The sequence below is a fragment of the Lissotriton helveticus genome, chromosome 10, assembly GCF_964261635.1.
Source record: "Lissotriton helveticus chromosome 10, aLisHel1.1, whole genome shotgun sequence".
Classification (NCBI taxonomy): domain Eukaryota; kingdom Metazoa; phylum Chordata; class Amphibia; order Caudata; family Salamandridae; genus Lissotriton; species Lissotriton helveticus.
In genome coordinates this window covers 1,160,980,394-1,161,002,579 of record NC_136071.1, presented here as the reverse complement: position 1 = coordinate 1,161,002,579, position 22,186 = coordinate 1,160,980,394, and the positions used below count along the sequence as shown (strand labels likewise).

The 22,186-nt window shown below is 48.5% G+C and overlaps 1 protein-coding gene across 1 annotated transcript; it reads right to left on the bottom strand.

Annotated features, from left to right (window-relative positions):
- Window positions 1–10,593: 10,593 nt before the first annotated feature.
- Window positions 10,594–22,078, bottom strand: LOC144784897 (glutamine amidotransferase-like class 1 domain-containing protein 3, mitochondrial). Its single transcript, XM_078663991.1, has 4 exons — window positions 21,692–22,078; window positions 18,211–18,382; window positions 17,384–17,585; window positions 10,594–11,352 (listed from the first exon to the last, which is right to left on the bottom strand). Exons 1-4 carry the CDS (start codon window positions 21,797–21,799, stop codon window positions 11,160–11,162), a joined length of 675 nt encoding a protein of 224 aa, XP_078520117.1. The 5' UTR covers window positions 21,800–22,078; the 3' UTR covers window positions 10,594–11,159.
- Window positions 22,079–22,186: the final 108 nt, after the last annotated feature.

Here is a 22,186-nt window from a genome sequence, read left to right as displayed (position 1 = left end):
ATTCGGTAATTAAAAATCGGTAAATCTATTTTACCTACATCGGGCCCTAGATGCTGCCAAGAACTGGATGCAGAGGTGGCTTCTTCTTTTCCAAATGTGACTGCCAGAAGAAAGGGCAACTCCTTCCAGTAACGACAATGGCGGTGACGCTTAGCGCCAGACAAAAAGTGCATCCATGAATAAATGACAAACCACCTCCAAGGTGGTGAAGATAAACCCTGACAGTTCCTTGAAGAGAGCTGATTGAGGGCTAAAGCAGATGAAATCCAGAAATCCTAGAAGAAAAAAATTAGCACAAGGTAGCAATGCATATGAGGAAAAGTCCTTTCTAAGATGCACAGAGAAGATCCAGCTGACATCTCTTTGTAAAGGTAATTAAACCAGTAGCTATCCTAGCATTCCTTGAATTCTCCATCTTAGATTGGGATTAGCAGATACAGAATTACTTGAAATCAGCCTTGTATTGGAAAGGTATATAGAAGCCCCTCCCCCCTCAATGCTGGCTCAATGTGATGTACTCTGGGAAGAAGAAGAAAGCGTCTGCCAAGGAATCAGGGAAGATCCTTATTGTAAATGATGCCACTTGAAGTAATTGCTCCAGAAACAATCCAAAATGTACAGCAGTCGGTTAACAATCTGTGTCACCGCCTGCATGCATCATGAAAAGGAAAGTGACACCAGACAGAGGAGTTTAGTGGTGCAGAGAGAAAGGCCTCCTGCTGCGGCCACACCCAGGACCTCTGAGGCATAAACTGTATACAACTTGTGTTGCATTCTTGGGAACAATCTCAACCCTTTCCGTATAACAGATGCAGGACCGGCTGTTGCCATCCCCTCCTGTGCACAGCCAAAGGCCATGGGCCTCATTTATGAGGCCGTGCGTCACTTTTACGCCGTCGGTGCGTCACATCAAACATGGGCTTCGATTGGAATTCATAGAGCATATTATCAAGGCCATTATCGCCGCTTTATCGGCAGTTTCCTGCCGATAAAAGCGGCGATAATGTATCGCCTGTCCTTGATAATATGCCCCCAAATCCCTTTATAAACAGTTCCTATGATTTGAATCAAAGTATTCACTGTGTAACCTCCAAGGGGGGTGGGGAATGAGGCTGAAATAGTTACATGTTTAATCCTTAAAACGAGCATGTAGGGAATTTCGAGTATAGTCCCAGAAGCCCATATATTAGAATTGGAAAACCATGATTGTATATGTGAATACTTGACAACTGTTATTGCTTTTCTTGGAATGTAATACGCTCTTGGGAAAACCTACTATTGGTTCTTAAAGAGGTGTACTAAGGATGTCTTGTGAATGCACCTGGATAGTATTTAGATGGTTAGAGAAATACCTGAAATATTAAAGACAAAAGATAACATGAATGTGGTATTTATGTAAAATACTCATGTGAATATGTTTATCTACAGGAAATCTTTTAAGTGGCAACCAACCAGTGCCCTATAAGTAGGATAGACTTATCTTTCTGTCTTGAAAAAGATGGCAGAGTATTGTTAAAAGCCATCGAAACACGTTGACGCCTACATTTGCACAATCAAGGCACAAAGTCTATCCTGCAGGCAAGATAAACTAAGCGGGTCCAGGATTAGTTCTTTCTGAATAGTGGGTCTCTTGATGTGCATTTTTTATGAGAAATATAAGAGTCTGTGTCTGTCTCTCCCACCTTTGTTTGGTTTTTAGGATACAGTGTGAAAACAAGTTTGTCGTCTGATAATTTTATTTGCCTGCAATAGATTTATGTTAATATGATGGTGATGATATTGTGTATGCTTTTAATGAAATTGTAATTTGGTGTTTTTATGATTTGTAATATTGATGATATGTGTTTTTAACAGAAAAATAATAATAAAAAACGTGATTTATAGAATTCTTTGGTCGTGCAGTGTATAGCGTTAGAGACCATTGCTAATATATGGGCTAACGTAAGTGTTACCAATACAGCGTACGATTGATTTCTAGTGGCGTCCACCAAGGGATTCTCCCCCCTTTTTTTCATTGCTAGTGTGCACCATCAACCTTATTGATTACCACCCATCTGTTCCCTTCACTCTGACTGCCTCCACTCTCTTTCACTCTGACTGCCTCCACTCTCTTTCACTCTGACTGCCTCCACTCTCTTTCACTCTGCTTGCATCCTCTCTTTAATCCTGCCTGTCTGGGGCATTTGTTGTTGATGGGTCTTGATAATACACAAAGGGAGTGTCAGACTGGGACGATAATAGGTATATTTATGAAATGGGTAGTAAGAAAAAAAGTAACCCATATTTGTAAATCAAGCAAAACTTTGCTTTTTAAGACATGTTGTCTGGGTATTTTCTCAAGAGAAAACTGTACGTATTCGTGCTCTCTATTGACAATATGTGTGGTAATTTCGAGAAATACAGCAGTGAATTCCACTATGATCCTTCCCAATCAAAAAGATTTTTTAAATGACACATCTCTGCTCTTCTACCCACAAAATGCGATTGGTCTATCAAGCCATGAGATAACACCATCCACAGTGCTGCTTGCCACTGCAGCCTGGCCACTAATTAAGGATGTTAACTAGACCAGCCCACATTAACCCTGGGCGTAGATTGCGTAGTTGCACTACGCGTAGCTACGTAAAGTGCACATCGCACTATGCAAGCTACACGTAGCTACGCGAACTGCGAAGTGCACTGTGCAAAATGCTGTTTGCACTGATTGCACAGTGCTGGATGCTTGTCCGTACTGTGCAATCAGTGCAAACCGCATCCTGCACAGTGCAAGCGGTCGTTTTCTGCCGCTCGAGTAGATTTCTACTCAAGCAGCAGCTTTCTCAATGCGGACTGGTAGTTTCTCATCGCGAGCGGTCGCGAGCATACGCGACCGCTCGCAATGAGAAACCTAACCTCCCAATGTTGAGAATCTCGCCGGGAGGTTTATTTTCCACGCTCGCGATCGGCAACTTGATGTTTGCGAACGAGGAAAAAGTCTCGCCCGGATGTCATTTTGCTCGCTTGCAGTCACCAACTTGATGTTGAGGACTGCGAGCAAGCAAACAGGGTTATCCCACATACAGCCACTGTACTGGCCCACCTCACAACAGAACCGGCCACACACAGCCACAAAATCATCTGGCACCTCCAGAAGTGCCCTGTAGGCCAGTCAGACCCTGCACAAATGCATGACATACAGAGATGGTTTCACCTTTGACCACAGATTCCATCCAATCCAATCAATACTGATTAAAAGATGTGTGAGTGGAATTAAAGAGCCTGCACTACAATGTACTTTCCATTTATTTCATTCTATTTGTCTGTCTCTTTTTTCTTCTAACCTTCTCCTTGTCTCTTCGGTGCTACTGGCCTCCTGTACGCCTCTTTCACCCCATTTACCTCCAGGCTCCCTCCTCCATTCTATTTGCCTCAGTCCATCTCTTTCACTCTGCCCACCCAGTGTTTTGTTTGAGCCGGTGGTTGCCGGTGCGGCCCACTTGCACTGATTTTTGGGACCAGGCACTTATTTTTCTACATCAGACATTTAAAGAGAACAAGACAGGAAAAAACACACAAAGTGGAAAGATCACAAAGGGTGAAAGTAGGAAGCTGCAAGAGTGAGACAAAGGGCAGGGAGTGTCTGGTAGTACAAACAGGAACATGATGTCCTGATATTTGGCGTGCCAACATTTAAAAAGCACCAGCCGTGGGTTTTGGAGCAGAGCTGTGGCCTCCGGCATTTAATCTTTTATAAATCAAGCACTGTAAGCTTACCACCTTACTCACTCATCCATTCTACTTGCCTCAGTCTGCCTTTTTCACTCTGTTTACAGTAACGTAATACCGCTGCACATGCAGACTCTGGGGTCAGATACTAGGTCTTGGCCAGGTGGAGACCCATGACGACTGTGTGACTACTGGGCACCCTACCCTCCGGGGACCCCCATAGGCATCAGTCATCCTCTAAATAAGTGGACCCACTTCTATGAACTATATTACAGTAGTGTGTGTGTGTGTGTGCATGAGTGTGTGTGTCATGGTATGAATGATAACTAGATAACCAGCACCCTTTCCCAAAGGGTAATAATGGGAACTCATAGAACCTGATTCACAAAACTAACTTAAGACAAAATCCTAAACTTACTACTTTTGGTATTCACAGTAGTTAGGATTTTGTCTTGTTTGTCTTAAGACAGACTTAAGTTTGGATTTTATCTTAAGTTAGTTCTGTGAATCGGCCCCATAGATCCTGACGAAAACCTTTGTATTTGGGGTACGTGGCAGACACCAGATAATCATATTTAGGGCTAAGGGGTGATAGTTACTCCAGTTAACCCCTCCTCCTCAGTTTGTAATCTTGCCAGATGGACCCCGGATTAAACACTGATGTGGGCACCACCAAGACAAATTTAATCATCACTTCATATCGATTCCACAACTTTTTCCTTAAAAAGTGCTCCATTGCAAGGAAAAAGGTCACAATATGCACCGATCCTCAGAGGATCGGGAAGAACTCGATGATGAAGCATGTCACTGAATGACGTTCAGTGAGTGAGAGTTCCTTTTCAGAAAAAGGATTATTCCCTAGAACAAGTGGACCCCTTCACATGATCCTAGGTTGACTCTCTTTTGATTACTACGTTGTATAGAGGAGGGCGAGTCTCAACCTCTGGGTTCCCTCTTTCCTCCCTGCTTGGCTTACCTACAGACATCTGGACAGACAATGGACCCCCGTTTCAAGAGGTTGAGTTCAGAATATCTGGGGATTGTGCATCTGAAGTTCATACCCAAATGGTCACAGCCCAACAGGGACGTGGACTGCTTCATGCGCGCATTCAACAATAACCTTCGCATTGGTGTAGATCAAGGTGACGACTTAGAAAGATGTTTATATAATTTCCTACAAATATACTGAACACCCTGTATCGTACCGCTAAGTGCTTCGTCACGGCCTTAATGCAGGGGACGCCCTTATAGGACAGTATACCCATCTGGCCTGGTTGGCAGCCAGCCACCTTAGACATCCTTGAGGCTGAGAAGGTGACCTGAAATGTCTTATGGTTCAAGACGGTCATACCTTGGGGGCAACGGGAGGGTTTGGAGGATGAAGAAGAGGCACCTGAGACTCTGAAAAGCTCAAATGCAGGAAAAGACGCAGCGAGTGGGTCATCTTCATGCATGGACCATTCTTAGAGACTTGTATCACACTCCACAGAGTGAAAATACACACCAGACCGAGAGCCAGGTGGGACCAGGGAAGAACCCACACCTATGCCCCTGAGTCAACGAAACAATATGAGGCCCAATCTGACCCGCAGCAGAAACTGACAGACTACCGGCCAATTTATCAATCGTTCATGCAGCGCAGCAAGCCACCTTACAGCGCTGCACTATGCTGCTCTACGTGAAATGGAAAGGGCAGGAATGCACCATATTTAACATTATACAGCACATTCCTGTCCTTTCCTGGCGCCGGCACACTTTTGGCTGCCGAGCACCAATGAAGGCACTGTTGCGTCATGGTGCAAGGGTGTCTGTGTTGTAGGCAGGATTGCTTTTGCGCTGGAAGGAAGACTTGAGAGGCATTTTCCTCTTTCAGGGCCCGATTAACAGAACTAACTTAAGACAAAATCCTAAACGTACTACCATTTTGGTATTCACAGAAGGCACTTACTCATTTTGGTATTCACAGAAGTTAGGAGTCCTACCTTTAGGACTCCTAAATGCCTTCTGTGAATACCGAAAGTGTCAAAAATAGGATTTTTCTCAGTTTAGGAGTAGTAAAGTTAGGTCTTCTAACTTTAGGATTCCTAAATGCCTTCTGTGAATACTGAAAGTCTTAAAATTAGGATTTTTCTCAGTTTAGGAGTAGTAAAGTTAGGACTTCTAACTTTAGGATTCTAAATGCCATCTGTGAATACCGAAAGTCCTAAAATTAGAATTTTTCTCAGTTTTGGAGTCGTAATGTTAGGACTCCTAAATGCCTTCTGTGAACCCCATCCTCTGAAATATAAATCAGGCCCTTCGTTTTTTATTTTTTAAACTATTTGCCTTCTGTGTGATGGGAAGGGAGATGACTCCCTGTAGTCACACATTCTTCAAGGCACACTCGCTAGTGAGCTTTCTGATTCCCTCTCCTGGGGACAAGTATCTTAAAACATTAGGGATTATACATACACCCTGGATACGAGCACGTACCATGGATGTGTGACTTGAGTGATTGAGATGAATGCGTGCATCTCCCAACAAACTGTCATCAATAGAAATATGAAGATAAAATAAATGCTGCAAATAGGCAGTGAGTAGTAGGGAACTAACATCCCGAAGCCACTAACCTGCTAAAACGTAAAAAAGGGGGGCTGAAACATGTCGATGACTAAAGGATGCTGGAGAATTTGCAGCATGCTGTATCCACCACAAATGTGTATCCTTTCAGGAGATTAATCTAACTGACAATTTTACATTTCTATTTCATGTCCCTAAAAAAAAAAAAAGAGAATTTTAGCCCCCCCTGGATTACCATCACGGGGGTGTGATAGGACCCGATGGTGAAGCATGCCACAAATTGTGTGAGGCACCATCTATTTGAAGAGAGGGATTTCTCTGCCCCTCTATTGCCTTCATAATAACCCTCAAATTCGGGGTCTAAATCAGTCTGGTAGATTGGCTCTGGGAGAATATCTTTATGCAGCTCCGTTCTCCTCTCATTCCGTGTGCAGCATCTCGGATTTACACCATCCTTCTTCTCCCAATACTTGGAGCACCTCAAACTTACACCATCTGTCTTATGCTGATGCCTGGAACATTTCAGATGCACACCATTCCTCTTACAATGATACCTGGAGCCTCTCAGCTTCAGACTCTCCGTCTCGTACCATACTCACCAACTCTAGGACTAGAGATACATGGAGCATCTCAGCCTCGTACCATACTCACCAACTCTAGGACTAGAGATACATGGAGCATCTCAGCCTCGTACCATACTCACCAACTCTAGGACTAGAGACACATGGAGCATCTCAGCCTCGTACCATACTCACCAACTCTAGGACTAGAGATACATGGAGCATCTCAGCTTTACAACACCCTTCTTATCACAAAGACTTGTGCTGGAGATGCCTGGAGCATACTAGAGTTACACCATCTGTCATCTACTGATACCTGGAGAAACCTATATTTACTCCATCTGTCTTATAATGCAGTCAGAAAGACTAGCGCATTTGTTTCCTGGATCCGCTGTCCATGTTTCTCTCATTTCGAAGTACATAAATTCAGAGTTCCTATGCCGCAGGCAGTGATCGGTGCGTTGCATAATCCAGGAAATTCTAAATGCTCTACTGTTTTTTCAAATATTAGGATGGCGGGCGGTCCCATCGTGTAAGGGGACGGCCCGCCATAAGGGCGGGGGTCCCGTGGGGGGTATTAGGATGCGCCCGCCACAGTGGCGGGCGCAACCTGTATGTTTACCATTGCGGCGGGCGGTGCTAAAAGCACCGCCCGCCGCAATGGTAAAAAGTACATTGTACATTGCAAAGCACAAAGTGGCAGGCACCGCGCGGTGCCTGACACATTGTCCTTTATAATGCAGGGGGTGCCATAGATACCCCCCATGTGCAACACCCACCTACCGGAGTCCTTGGGGGCCCGCAATGGGCCCCCAAATCAGACTCCGCATGCCTTTCTGTGGCGGCAATGAAGGCATCAGATTTAGCCCGTTGTAATATGGCTGGCGGTGTCTGATAGACACCACCACTATATAAACCCTTTTCCGCCCCGGTCGCAAGGCGACCGGGGCGGGAAAGCGGCAGACTGTCTTTCCATCCGCCGCGGACACTCCAGCCATACTAATATGGCGGGGGGGTCATTCCGGAGCGGATGGCGGGCGGATTGCCCCCGCCAGGCCGGCGGTAACCACCGCTGGCCTGGCGGGGGCAATCCGCCCACCATCCTAATGGGCCCCTAAGTGTTCAGGCTGTTGAATTGTGGTCTTTCTCTTTGATGAGGGTGGGTGCTGCTTTTTTCTTTAATTTGATATATTTGGTATTTGTGTATGGTTTTCGATCATTTCCCAATTAGTCTATAGAAAAGTCTAGAAGTGTAATTTTATTATTCTACTAATCATTTCCTCAAAATAAATAGTACAAAGACCAAACTTATGGAGTTTGCGCTGCACCATAAAAATATTAAGTGCAGGCAGCGGCTCCAGTCTGAGTCCCACAGACGAGTAAAAAGCGATATCTACTGAGGGATGGTCTTTGCAGAGAACCCCTCATGTGAGAATTGTGGGAGGTAGAGGTGTCTCCCCTGCAGCTGGTTTGAGGGCTCTCCACCAATGAACATGGAGAAAACCCTTTCCAAGACTCTACATGTTAATACAACTGAAGTACCTTCTGTAGTCTTACATAGAATAGAATGTTATCTTAGGATGTGTATCTGTCCTACAACTATCCTTTCTAAATAGGACTGAGAGAAAGATCCAGAGATCCCTAATTTCTTTCAGAGTTAGACTTTCCATCAAGCACTGAGGTTTGATTTTGGACTCACGAGTTATTATGCTCAAACCTTTGGGGCTTATATTTCTCGGGCTATCACATAAACCAAGATACCTCACACGCACATTAAGAACTAATAAAACAGAATTGGGTATTATTAATCAGCCAAAATCTTGACGTTCCGCTGAAAATTTTAAATTTAGATACTGAGAATTTAAATTCCATGAGTAATACTAATAAGGTAAAAACACCTTTAAAATTGGGGGCAAAATTGTCTCTCAAAATAAGTCACTGTCCACCATAAAAAATAGCCTGTGTGTAGTTGTTGATTGTGCAGTGCCTAATCAAATGCAACATTACTTGATAATGTTAAGAGATAACTCCATGTGGAAATTCTTCTACAGTTTCTGCGCTGTCTCTGCTTGAATTAGTTTTAGAAAATAATATGGGTACAGTATTGGTGGCCGTAATTGCCTGCACTGTAGATCTCATGTCCAGGATTTATCAAACGAAATGTAATCAGTTCCACCATCTGTTCTTAAAAACTATGGGGCATATTATCAAGCCTGTGCGATAAAATTATTCCAATCGAAGCCCATGTTAGATGTCATCACATCTAACATGGGCTTCGATTGGAATTCCTTAGAGCATATTATCAAGCCCATTATCGCCGCTTTATCGGCCGTTTTCGGCCGATAAAGCTGCGATAATTTTATCGCACAGGCTTGATAATATGCCCCTATGTTCCTGAAAAAAAAATGTTTGCATCCCACAAGAAGCTCTGAAATGTATCTAGGCCCCTCCCACAAGACCAGGCTGTTGTATGATGTATAAATATTTTCATGGTTTTATGACTATTTTTAAACAAATTAAAATTTGACCTATAATAGTTCATACTTTGTACGGTGGATTATTTTAACCGACTCATAGAATATTGTTCTTATCACAGTGTTATTGCGGTTTGAATATAAGTGTTATATTAGAATGTGATTGTTTTGTTGACTGCCTTGGGAGTTTTTTTTAAATCAAAACAAAATAAAATGTCATTTGATATGTCTGATTATATGGTTTCAGTTTTCATCTTATACTTTAATGTTTTGTCCTTCTTCTTTTATGTTATGTGTGCGCAGTACACCTGCTAATAATCCATAATGCAATGCATAGAATAAGCTTTGCTAGTCAGATACTTCTGATCTGACGCAGAACCTGCTTTGGAGACTGACGTCAGGGCCAAACTAAGGATCCTACCCTCACTCTCTCTTTCCATCCATCCTTTCTGGCCACACCACCCTCTCCTCTCTCTCTCTGATCTCATCCCTCTCTAGAAGCCCCCCTGTGCCTGCTGCAGTTAAACTCGGGGACCTGGAGAAAGAGAGAGATTCATCTTTCAGAACAAATCCAGTCCACCTGGGAAATGCCCTATTGAATAAAAGGCCAGCCGGGCCCTTATTGGCGTTAATGGCCCTGCAGGCTTCTAACCTTTCGCTTATCGGGAAGAAATGTATGGACAGAATAAGGGGGAAGGAATGAGGTGGACAGATTGAGGAAAGAAGATGGCAGGGAACTTGGAAAGGCAACAAGAGAGGAAAAATTACATTTATTATAAGTGTCCATGGGCAGAAGACATCAGTTATGTAGATGCTAGGGAGTAGTTGTATTGGTTGCGGTGGTAGAGGGGATACAGTACTTCAGAGTGGTTTTAGTTATAACAAGCATTGGCCATGCCAATAGGTTTCGCTTATGAATGCACTGTCAAGCCAGACCTAAAAACCCATGAACGCTAATGACTGCCCTCCTCGCTCCCATCTGTGCTGCTGCCAGAGAAAAACCATAAATGACCTAGTTATCAAAAGACAGTTTCATAGCATTGCAATTGTGTGTGCCCCTGAAATTTGAAGCTCAGGCAGCTATATAAATAAAATGATCACAGCTGTGTGGAAGGCAAGCACTTTCTTTGTGGAAGCACACAACTCCGGCCCATTCAAAACATGTACTCCTGGCTCCCAACATGTGGGCGGAGCCAAAGCCACTCTCCTGGCTGATGGTTCTCACATAACTGTCTGGCGGCAGCTGCATAGTCAAGCCAGACCATATTAACAAAATAGAAACAGATGCTTATGAGTATAATGTAAATAAAGTCATTTTATTCAATATAAAAATACATCAGTGCAGGATTCAGCAGTGCCTTGGACTACACCCCTGGAATTAGTGAGCTGTAGTAGTTGTGAGCACTGGGTGTGGCGGGAGAGGGAACTCGGTCCTCCATATTATGTGTTGTTGTGGAGGCGGCCCTGGTCTCCGTAGTGTATGTGTGACGGTAGAAGGGACTCTCCTGGTCTCCATAGTGTATGTGTGGTGGTAGAAAGACCTCGCCTGGTATTCATACTGGGTGTGGTGGTATAGTGCATTCTGGTCTCCATGTTGGGTGAGGCCCTGAAATATCAGTCTCTGTTGTAGTGTTTGATAGTTCACGATTCATTGGGACTTGAGAGGCGCCATATTGGGTGTGGTAGCAGAGCTGAAGAGGTCCCGCTGTTAGTCTGTTGGTTTGGTGGTACATGGGAGTTTTTCCTGTGTTGAATTTGAGACCAGAGGTGACTCTGGTTTCTGAAGTGGGTCTGGTGGTGCCGTCGAGTTGGGGGGTCTCTCCATTGGATGTGGCAGCCGTACAAATGTCGCACGTCATCCTCACGCGAGCTTCAGCACTTCCTTCACCATCTCACCAACGCCGTCGAAGACCTTGTGGATGGGGGCCTTACACATGAAGGCGCTGGTCGTCACCAGCTTGTTCTTGGCGTCCACGTGCACCTCGTGCACATCTTTGTTCACGTGCTTGCAGCCCATGCTCTTGATGCCTTGCGCGGTCTGAGCAAAGGGCCACCTGAGGATGAAAGAAGAGACGTCAGTCACTGAATACTGCCTGGAGAGGTACAGGCTGTGCAGACACATCACTGAACACTGCCTGGAGAGGTACAGGCTGAGCAGACACATCACTGAACACTGCCTGGAGAGGTACACATCACTGAACACTGCCTGGAGAGGTACACATCACTGAACACTGCCTGGAGAGGTACACATCACTGAACACTGCCTGGAGAGGTACACATCACTGAACACTGCCTGGAGAGGTACAGGCTGTGCAGACACATCAATGAACACTGCCTGGAGAGGTACAGGCTGTGCAGACACATCAATGAACACTGCCTGGAGAGGTACAGGCTGTGCAGACACATCACTGAATACTGCCTGGAGAGGTACAGGCTGTGCAGACACATCAATGAACACTGCCTGGAGGGGTACAGGCTGTGCAGACACATCACTGAACACTGCCTGGAGAGGTACAGGCTGTGCAGACACATCAATGAACACTGCCTGGAGAGGTACAGGCTGTGCAGACACATCAATGAACACTGCCTGGAGAGGTACAGGCTGTGCAGACACATCACTGAATACTGCCTGGAGAGGTACAGGCTGTGCAGACACATCAATGAACACTGCCTGGAGGGGTACAGGCTGTGCAGACACATCACTGAACACTGCCTGGAGAGGTACAGGCTGTGCAGACACATCACTGAACACTGCCTGGAGACGTACAGGCTGTGCAGACACATCACTGAACACTGCCTGGAGACGTACAGGCTGAGCAGACACATCACTGAACACTGCCTGGGGAGGTACAGGCTGAGCAGACACATCAATGAACACTGCCTGGAGAGGTACAGGCTGAGCAGACACATCACTGAACACTGTCTGGAGAGGTACAGGCTGAGCAGACACATCACTGAACACTGCCTGGGGAGGTACAGGCTGAGCAGACACATCACTGAACACTGTCTGGAGAGGTACAGGCGGTGCAGACACATCACTGAACACTGTCTGGAGAGGTACAGGCGGTGCAGACACATCAATGAACACTGCCTGGAGGGGTACAGGCTGAGCAGACACATCAATGAACACTGCCTGGAGAGGTACAGGCTGTGCAGACACATCAATGAACACTGCCTGGAGAGGTACAGGCTGAGCAGACACATCACTGAACACTGTCTGGAGAGGTACAGGCTGAGCAGACACATCAATGAACACTGCCTGGAGAGGTACAGGCTGAGCAGACACATCACTGAACACTGTCTGGAGAGGTACAGGCGGTGCAGACACATCACTGAACACTGTCTGGAGAGGTACAGGCGGTGCAGACACATCACTGAACACTGTCTGGAGAGGTACAGGCGGTGCAGACACATCAATGAACACTGCCTGGAGAGGTACAGGCTGTGCAGACACATCACTGAACACTGCCTGGAGAGGTACAGGCGGTGCAGACACATCACTGAACACCGTCTGGAGAGGTACAGGCTGAGCAGACACATCAATGAACACTGCCTGGAGAGGTACAGGCTGTGCAGACACATCAATGAACACTGTCTGGGGAGGTACAGGCTGAGCAGACACATCACTGAACACTGCCTGGAGAGGTACAGGCTGTGCAGACACATCACTTAACACTGCCTGGAGAGGTGCAGGCTGAGCAGACACATCACTGAACACTGTCTGGAGAGGTACAGGCTGTGCAGACACATCAATGAACACTGCCTGGAGAGGTACAGGCTGTGCAGACACATCACTGAACACTGCCTGGAGAGGTACAGGCTGTGCAGACACATCACTGAACACTGCCTGGAGAGGTACAGGCTGTGCAGACACATCAATGAACACTGCCTGGAGAGGTACAGGCTGCGCAGACACATCACTGAACACTGCCTGGAGACGTACAGGCTGTGCAGACACATCACTGAACACTGCCTGGAGACGTACAGGCTGTGCAGACACATCACTGAACACTGCCTGGAGAGGTACAGGCTGAGCAGACACATCACTGAACACTGCCTGGGGAGGTACAGGCTGAGCAGACACATCAATGAACACTGCCTGGAGAGGTACAGGCTGAGCAGACACATCACTGAACACTGTCTGGAGAGGTACAGGCGGTGCAGACACATCACTGAACACTGTCTGGAGAGGTACAGGCTGAGCAGACACATCAATGAACACTGCCTGGAGAGGTACAGGCTGTGCAGACACATCAATGAACACTGTCTGGAGAGGTACAGGCTGAGCAGACACATCACTGAACACTGCCTGGAGACGTACAGGCTGAGCAGACACATCACTGAACACTGCCTGGGGAGGTACAGGCTGAGCAGACACATCACTGAACACTGCCTGGAGACGTACAGGCTGAGCAGACACATCACTGAACACTGCCTGGAGAGGTACAGGCTGAGCAGACACATCAATGAACACTGCCTGGAGAGGTACAGGCTGTGCAGACACATCAATGAACACTGTCTGGAGAGGTACAGGCTGAGCAGACACATCACTGAACACTGCCTGGAGAGGTACAGGCTGTGCAGACACATCACTTAACACTGCCTGGAGAGGTGCAGGCTGAGCAGACACATCACTGAACACTGTCTGGAGAGGTACAGGCTGTGCAGACACATCACTGAACACTGCCTGGAGACGTACAGGCTGTGCAGACACATCACTGAACACTGCCTGGAGAGGTACAGGCTGAGCAGACACATCACTGAACACTGTCTGGAGAGGTACAGGCTGTGCAGACACATCACTGAACACTGCCTGGAGACGTACAGGCTGTGCAGACACATCACTGAACACTGCCTCGAGAGGTACAGGCTGAGCAGACACATCAATGAACACTGCCTGGAGGGGTACAGGCTGTGCAGACACATCACTGAACACTGCCTGGAGACGTACAGGCTGTGCAGACACATCACTGAACACTGCCTGGAGAGGTACAGGCTGAGCAGACACATCACTGAACACTGCCTGGGGAGGTACAGGCTGAGCAGACACATCAATGAACACTGCCTGGAGAGGTACAGGCTGAGCAGACACATCACTGAACACTGTCTGGAGAGGTACAGGCGGTGCAGACACATCACTGAACACTGTCTGGAGAGGTACAGGCTGAGCAGACACATCAATGAACACTGCCTGGAGAGGTACAGGCTGTGCAGACACATCAATGAACACTGCCTGGAGAGGTACAGGCTGAGCAGACACATCACTGAACACTGCCTGGAGACGTACAGGCTGTGCAGACACATCACTGAACACTGCCTGGAGACGTACAGGCTGTGCAGACACATCAATGAACACTGCCTGGAGAGGTACAGGCTGTGCAGACACATCACTGAACACTGCCTGGAGAGGTACAGGCTGAGCAGACACATCACTGAACACTGCCTGGGGAGGTACAGGCTGAGCAGACACATCAATGAACACTGCCTGGAGAGGTACAGGCTGAGCAGACACATCACTGAACACTGTCTGGAGAGGTACAGGCGGTGCAGACACATCACTGAACACTGTCTGGAGAGGTACAGGCTGAGCAGACACATCAATGAACACTGCCTGGAGAGGTACAGGCTGTGCAGACACATCAATGAACACTGTCTGGAGAGGTACAGGCTGTGCAGACACATCACTGAACACTGCCTGGAGACGTACAGGCTGTGCAGACACATCACTGAATACTGCCTCAAGAGGTACAGGCTGTGCAGACACATCACTGAATACTGCCTCGAGAGGTACAGGCTGAGCAGACACATCACTGAACACTGTCTGGAGAGGTACAGGCGGTGCAGACACATCACTGAACACTGTCTGGAGAGGTACAGGCTGAGCAGACACATCAATGAACACTGCCTGGAGAGGTACAGGCTGTGCAGACACATCAATGAACACTGCCTGGAGAGGTACAGGCTGTGCAGACACATCAATGAACACTGCCTGGAGAGGTACAGGCTGAGCAGACACATCACTGAACACTGCCTGGAGAGGTACAGGCTGTGCAGACACATCAATGAACACTGCCTGGAGAGGTACAGGCTGTGCAGACACAGCAATGAACACTGCCTGGAGAGGTACAGGCTGTGCAGACACATCACTGAATATAATCAGATTTTATTGCAGCAGTTAGGCACACCCATAAATAAAGGTTACAACACCGGAGGAGGCGGGAAATGTGTCACATCTGTGTCTTGTGCAGGCAGTTACCAAATGAGGCAGTATCATGAATGTGTGTGCTTGCATGGGTCCCAGTCCCCAGCTATGCCTCTGTTTTATGCGATTCCACTATAAATCGCATACATTTAACTCTCAATATTCCAGAATTTTTGCATGAACTGCAGGCACCAGAGCCTGGAAACAGAGAGGCAACCACTGCTTACTGTTTCCAAGCTACGCTGGCTGCGCTCACGCACTAACTCAGGGAAACTCCGAGTTAAGTGTATGCGGTATAGGATGTGTAGGTGCAGAAAAGCAGAGGCTCAACTCTGCCACGGGCCAGACATTAAGAGGCCGCGGGTCCTCACTGGAGGAAGCTGCCTGCACAACTGTGTGCAGTAGGAGCAGTAACAAGCACAAAGTAAATGGTAAAACCATGATATGCAGGTTATTCCCCATTTTTCCAAAGGTATAATCAGGTGGAAAGCCCAGCCAACAACGGGCAAAACTACATTTGTACGCTATTTGCACCTGCTTTCACCACCCACTTCAAAGTGATGTGTTACTATTTAAAAGACAGTAGGGAAGGGTGGTTGTATGGCCATGTATTATAAGGAATAACACACCCCGTACTGTACACCATAAGGATACTGGAATTAGCTCTGTGACTTCTTAAAGAAACTTGGGGGCATATTACCAACAAGTAGCGATAATTATCGCTAAATAGGCTTAGCGACGATTTTTTTATCGCTGCCGAGCGCTGGATATGTTAGCGGAGAAACATGCTATTAGCAACGTTTTTCTCCATTGTGCTAAAATATCCAGCGATAGCGGCAAAATGCGTGAATATCGCTGAGAATACAGCGATATTCACGCATTAGCAACGAAATGCTCTTAGCCATGTTATCCACCTCCCATTGGATAACATGGCTAAGAACTGGTCTGAGCAGGCGTTTGTTTTTGGCGATAGCGGGAATATTTCCATTGCTATGCCGGCCTTGCTAATAGGCGATAGCGACGTTAGCGACTGTTTTCAGTCGCTAACAGTTTGGGGACGCCCACTTTGCATATCATTAGCGATAAATATCGCTAACATGCAAAGCGGGCCCCAAACCGCTCGCTATCACCTAAAAGCTGTCGCTAACTGCTGTTAGCGACAGCTTGCTAATAGGGCGATAGAATTTTTGCCGCTTAGCGGCTGAAAACGGCCGCTAAAGCGGGGAAAATTCCCTATCGCCACCCTTGATAATATGCCCCTTGGTTCTTTCCATGGAAGTGTTCTGTGACTGCCAATAGCCATATAATGTATAGATTGCTTTATATAGGGCCTGTACAACATCCGCCAAGACAGTGTCCATCACATTCTATTAAACGACCCAATCGGACCAGTTTCAGGGTGAGCGAAATGCACAAGTTTCTGACTTACATGCCCAAAAATTGTAGTCTTGCACCATTGGCTGAATGGGTGATACAGTCACTAACATCAGCTAGACATGTGGGCCACCCCATACCCCTTGACCCCTGATGACATCACATGATTGACCCTTTGCCCTACCTCCCACCCCTCAACACCTCTAATTGCACCAGGGGGCTTTGGATTAGTTAAAGGTTGTAGCCTAGATAAGAGGCTAATCTGGTGCTTAGAGCCCTGGTTACCTTCTTTCCTGCCGCAGCCTTCATGAACCCTGACGAATGGGGCAGCCATGGCAGTGCCCGGGACACCAAAGGGAAGCAAGGTATGGACTCTGCCACCCCTGGAGGCCCCTAATGGACATCCCTGGGATGAGCTGGAAGCACCGAGCCCTTGTCATGGACCTCCAGACTTCACTCTAGGGCCCCACCCCCCCCTATGTAAGTCTAGGCTCATGACTATCACTCACTCGTCACACTCTGCGTCCCGGCCCACGGTGACCTCACAGCCGGGCAGGATCTTGGCCGCCAGCACCGGGGAAATGCAGCAGAGGCCGATGGGTTTCTTGGCCGCGTGGAAGGCCCTGATGGTGTCCTCCACCGCTGGGTTGACGGTGCAGTCCTTCCCGTTCACGGCCCAGGAGCACAGGTTCTTCGCCACCCCGAAGCCACCTGCAAACACAAGCCCTGTTAGAGTGATCTGGAGGGTTGGACAAGATGGAGGAAGTAAACAGGAAGTACGTCAGCACTCATGAACATCAGCGAGAGAGAGCTCCAGGGTGAGTAGGAGACTGACTGTGAGATGGAAAGACCCTCAGGCCTCTGGATCCCCTCTTGTAGACTCAAATCCAATCATCCTGCAGCAGCATCACAGATGGCCTTCAAAAAATGCTCCCACTATCAAAGGTGACCTTTCACCCTCCCTGAACACCTTCAGGAAGGCCCTCAAGACCTGGCTCTTTGGCTAATGGAGTTGCAAACCCCTGCCCTCCTCAGCGCCTTGAGACCCTCAAGGGTGAGTAGCGCACTCAATAAAATCACAGATGCCACACACCAGACAGCTTCTCCACTCACCATTTGGCCTGCTCTTTATGCACACATACCGCAATCCCCTGGGAGACCCCTCACCTATCAGGATCAAGAGCTCACTTTACCCATACCACCATCCCCTGGTGAACCCTCATCTATGAGGATCAAGAGAACTCTTCACACATACCACCATCCCCTGGTGACCCCTCACCTATCAGGATCAAGAGATCCCTTTACACATACCACCATCCCCTGGGTGGCCTCTCACCTGGCACAATCAGCGCATCCAGCTCGCTGACCCTCAGCAAGGAGAGGTCTTTGACGTTGCCCCTGGCGATGCGCCCGCTCTCCACCAGCACGTTGCGTTTCTCTGCCGTGGACTGCCCGGTCACGTGGTCCACCACGTGCATCTGTTCAATGTTGGGGGCGTAAAGTTCTTCCTAAGGAACAGGGGACACAGTGAAGCGGGAAGATTAGTAGCCATACACTCCTTTGTATATATGAATTCATTGTATGTATGTATGTATGTATGTATTTATTTATTTATATTTTCTATAATGTTCTAATGACCAAGCGCTTTACACTGCATGTTCACAGACTTACACTGGCCCAAGAAGGTGACAAGTTCATGCGCATGACATTTTGGTAAATGCAAGAATCGGCACTGGCGCAGGTGGCGCAGGTGGCGCAGTGCTCAAAAGTGGAAGTGCTCAAATGTGTACAATATGAAACACCCCCCCACCCAACAGTTCATCAATTCCAATATAGTTTTTAATTATTTCAATAATTTTAGTAGGACAGCCCTGTGATACTGTCAACGTTTCAACCCGAACATTGAATCACAAGGGTACTTCTCCAGGGCAAGTACCATCTGTCACATAACCCCTTTCATGTATTTAATTCTGATCCATTCAGGGAAGCGGACCTGTGATTCTAGATTGTGCGGTTTGTCCCACCTAAAGAATAATCACTATGTATCCTGATCTGAACAGTAGCATAGCAAGACTGCCATGCACCCCGGTGCAAACAGATAAATGGCCCATAAAATACAGCAATTGTCAGGGTTCTGTACCCTCAGGGTTCTGTACCCTGGTGCACCTCACCGGATGGACCATTAGTTGCTATGCCCCTGGATCTGAAACAAAATTGACGGATTCTGCCACAATCTCGCCGAGGACACACTGTCTCCCCTCGGCTCCTCAAGGCGTTCGTCTAAATCATCAATAGACTCAGGGCCCCCCCTCCCCACTTGGGGGGGTTGAGGGGTGCCGCCGAGCTCTTTGCCGGGGCCGGCTTTCGGCCGATTTTGGTACAGGGCTGATTTTGCAGCTTTGCTGCAAAAACGGCCCTGTAACAAAAACGGCCCCCACCCGTGCGGCGCACTGGACGATTGCTCGGTGCCGGCTACGGCCAGTCCGGCCCTGAATAGACCTGTTTTAAATGAAGCCTCGGGGACCAGGGCCGGACTGGGAACAGAAACCGGCCCTGGCAAACTGCTCAGCTGCCCCCCCCCCCCTGGGGTGAGGGGGAGTGCCGCCGAGCAGCTTGCGAGGGCCGATTTCGGCCGATTTTGTTACAGGGGGCCGAAATTGCCGACCCCCGGTAACAAAAACAGCCCCCAGGGGTCCAAAAACAGCCCCCACCCTAGCGGCCTACCGGGGAAACGCCCCCAGTGCCCTCTATGGCAAGTCCGGCCCTGTCGGGGACCGGTGGTCAGTCTTTGTATTTCTGTAAACAGAAGCACATAAAAGGCTCAGGACAGCAGCCTCTGGACGGGTGTCCTCGCGGTGGGAAATATTGTGCTGCAATGCTGCACTGCCGGCCTTGCTGTGCTTGAGACTGAGATCACGGCCTCTGCCACTCACTGTTCAGATCTTCTGGGAGTGACCTGGGAGACCATGCTAATGGCGTCACGTCACAGTCCGTTGCACGTCTATAACAGTATTAAGCGTGATGTCACAGGCTCTGGTACTCATACTAGTGTCTGCGCGTAATGCCACGGTACCTTGTGCTCTTTAACCCCTTCTATGCTGGTGACGGAACCACTCCGTCACCAGCCAGGGGTGGGCTGTGCTAATCACGGAGTGGTTCCGTCACGGCCCGGCCGCTGCGCCTGCGCGGCGTGGATTCCGTGCCTGCGTGGCGTGTTCTATTAGGCGGGCGGGGCCGTGATGGAACCCCTCCGTCATTAGCACAGCCCACCCCTGGCTGGTGACGGAGTGGTTCCGTCACCAGCATGTCGGCATGGCGCGGCCCCCCTACCCCCCGGCGCCACGGCGGAATTACCACCGCGGCCAAGGGGTTTAGTAAAGGTCTATAGCTTAGTCAGTCAAATATTTGACATAAGCAATTCTAGGTCTAATAGTAATATGTGACACCCCATATGTTTAACAGAACTTATCAACCATTGACCAAAATTGTCATAATTGTCGCACAAGCAATTTATTCATAAGTGATATTTTCGATTATTCTTTGTTTTGTATTTCTATTTCATCATCCACATAGTGTACATGATACTTAAAAGAAGATATCTAAAGATAATATTCATTTGAACATTCATATGTACAAAAAATATTTTTCATATTAAAAAACAACACAAACAAAAAGAGACAAGAGATGATAGAGGCAAAGCGGTAGATTGGAACTGGTGTTGACATCCAGGCGCGCAACACCCATTGGATTCAAAGTGCTTCAGCCCCCCCCCCCCCCCCCCTTGTGTGTGTCAGCCTGGGCTGAGACCGCTTCCGGGCGCACACACAGCCTCACCGAATTAATTGCTGTTGTTTCACCCCTTCTAAGAGCCCCTGCAGCTCCACTCTGCATGTTGCCTAAAGATTCAGCCCCCCCCCACCCCCGAACTTTGGCTCTAGTTGCGCCTCTGCTGACATCACAGTCCCTAGCTGTGATGCCACAAACCCTGGAAATGACGTCACAGTCTCATGTAATGACATCACAGTAGCTGGTTGTGATTTCAAAAGCCCCGGGCAGCTGTCGGCATCCGTCAGTGACGTGAACGTGTCTGGCTCCCACATCCGAGTGTTCAAGAGCAGACTAAGAAACCCCGTCAGTGACGTCGCAGCTCGCGGAAGTGACGCACGGTCCTACGGTACCCTGTAGTGATGTCGACGGCCAGGGGGCTTTGTCTGCACCCTGCCCAGTGATGCGTGACAGTACAGCTCTGATACCACAAAGTCTGAGAGATGGAGACCCCTACGGTCCCGACAGCCCCGTGACATCCCGGGTTCAGAGAGGTCAGAGCCGCGGCCACAGTACATAAAAGTTATCCAATTGTATTTCTACAACTTAAAGATTGCAAAGGTACCATTAGGAACTGTTCGTAGGCAGGTGGGGGCAGTGGAAGAGCCTGGAAGGATGGAGGACAGATTCCAGCTGCCTTGGAGGAGCAGCCCAGGCACAGAGTGGACACCCCCACATACATGTAACATGTATGTCAATAGTGCACGGCTACCATTAGGAGCTGTCCGAGGGCAGTGGAAGAGCCAGATCGGATGGACGACAGATTCCAGCTGCCTCGGAGGACAAGCCCAGGCACAGAGTGGACACCCCCACAGGCATGTAACATGTATGTCCACAGTGCACAGCTACCATTAGGAACTGTCCGAGGGCAGTGGAAGAGCCAGGAAGGATAAAGGGCAGATTCCAGCTGCCTCGGAGGCCGAGCCCAGGTAAAGAGTGAACCAACACCCCCACATACATGTAACATGTATGTCCACAGTGCGCGGCCTTACCTGCGTCCCGGCTCTGCTGAGATGGACCAGAACCGCCGAAGCCTCGTGGACTTCGCTGCCGTCGTACACGCCGCAGCCGGCCAGGAGGACAGCCACCTTCTTCACCATGGTGAGAGTGCGCTCAGAGGCAGACAGACAGACGGACGGACGCAGGGTCAAAGGCAGAGAGGAGGCTCCGGAGGCAGGACAGACTCTGATGAGGGGAGCTCAGGCTGGTGTCTGATGCAGGCGCCTCCTCTTCTCTTATTATAGGCACAGACAGACGGACGCAGAGTCAGACAGGCAGACGGACGCAGGCTCAGCGAGGGCTCCGGGGCAGGACAGGCTCAGGTGAGGGGAGCGAGGGCTGGTGTCTGCTGCAGGCGCCTCCGCGGCTCTTATAGGCACAGGGAGGGCGGAGGAGGAAGTGATGGGCGGCGCGGGCTGGAAGGGCCTAAAACCGCCTCCTGTGTGTGCAATCAGCAGCACTGATGCCACCTGGGGGTTCCCCTGCAG

Excerpts from the sequence above, each read along its gene's own strand:
- LOC144784897 (XM_078663991.1), bottom strand. The coding sequence starts at position 21,799 with ATGGTGAAGAAGGTGGCTGTCCTCCTGGCCGGCTGCGGCGTGTACGAC. Across the intron at positions 18,383-21,691 it reads TCAGCAGAGCCGGGACGCAG|GAAGAACTTTACGCCCCCAA; the intron begins GTAAGGCCGCGC and ends CCTGTTCCTTAG. Across the intron at positions 17,586-18,210 it reads GGATGCGCTGATTGTGCCAG|GTGGCTTCGGGGTGGCGAAG; the intron begins GTGAGAGGCCAC and ends TTGTGTTTGCAG.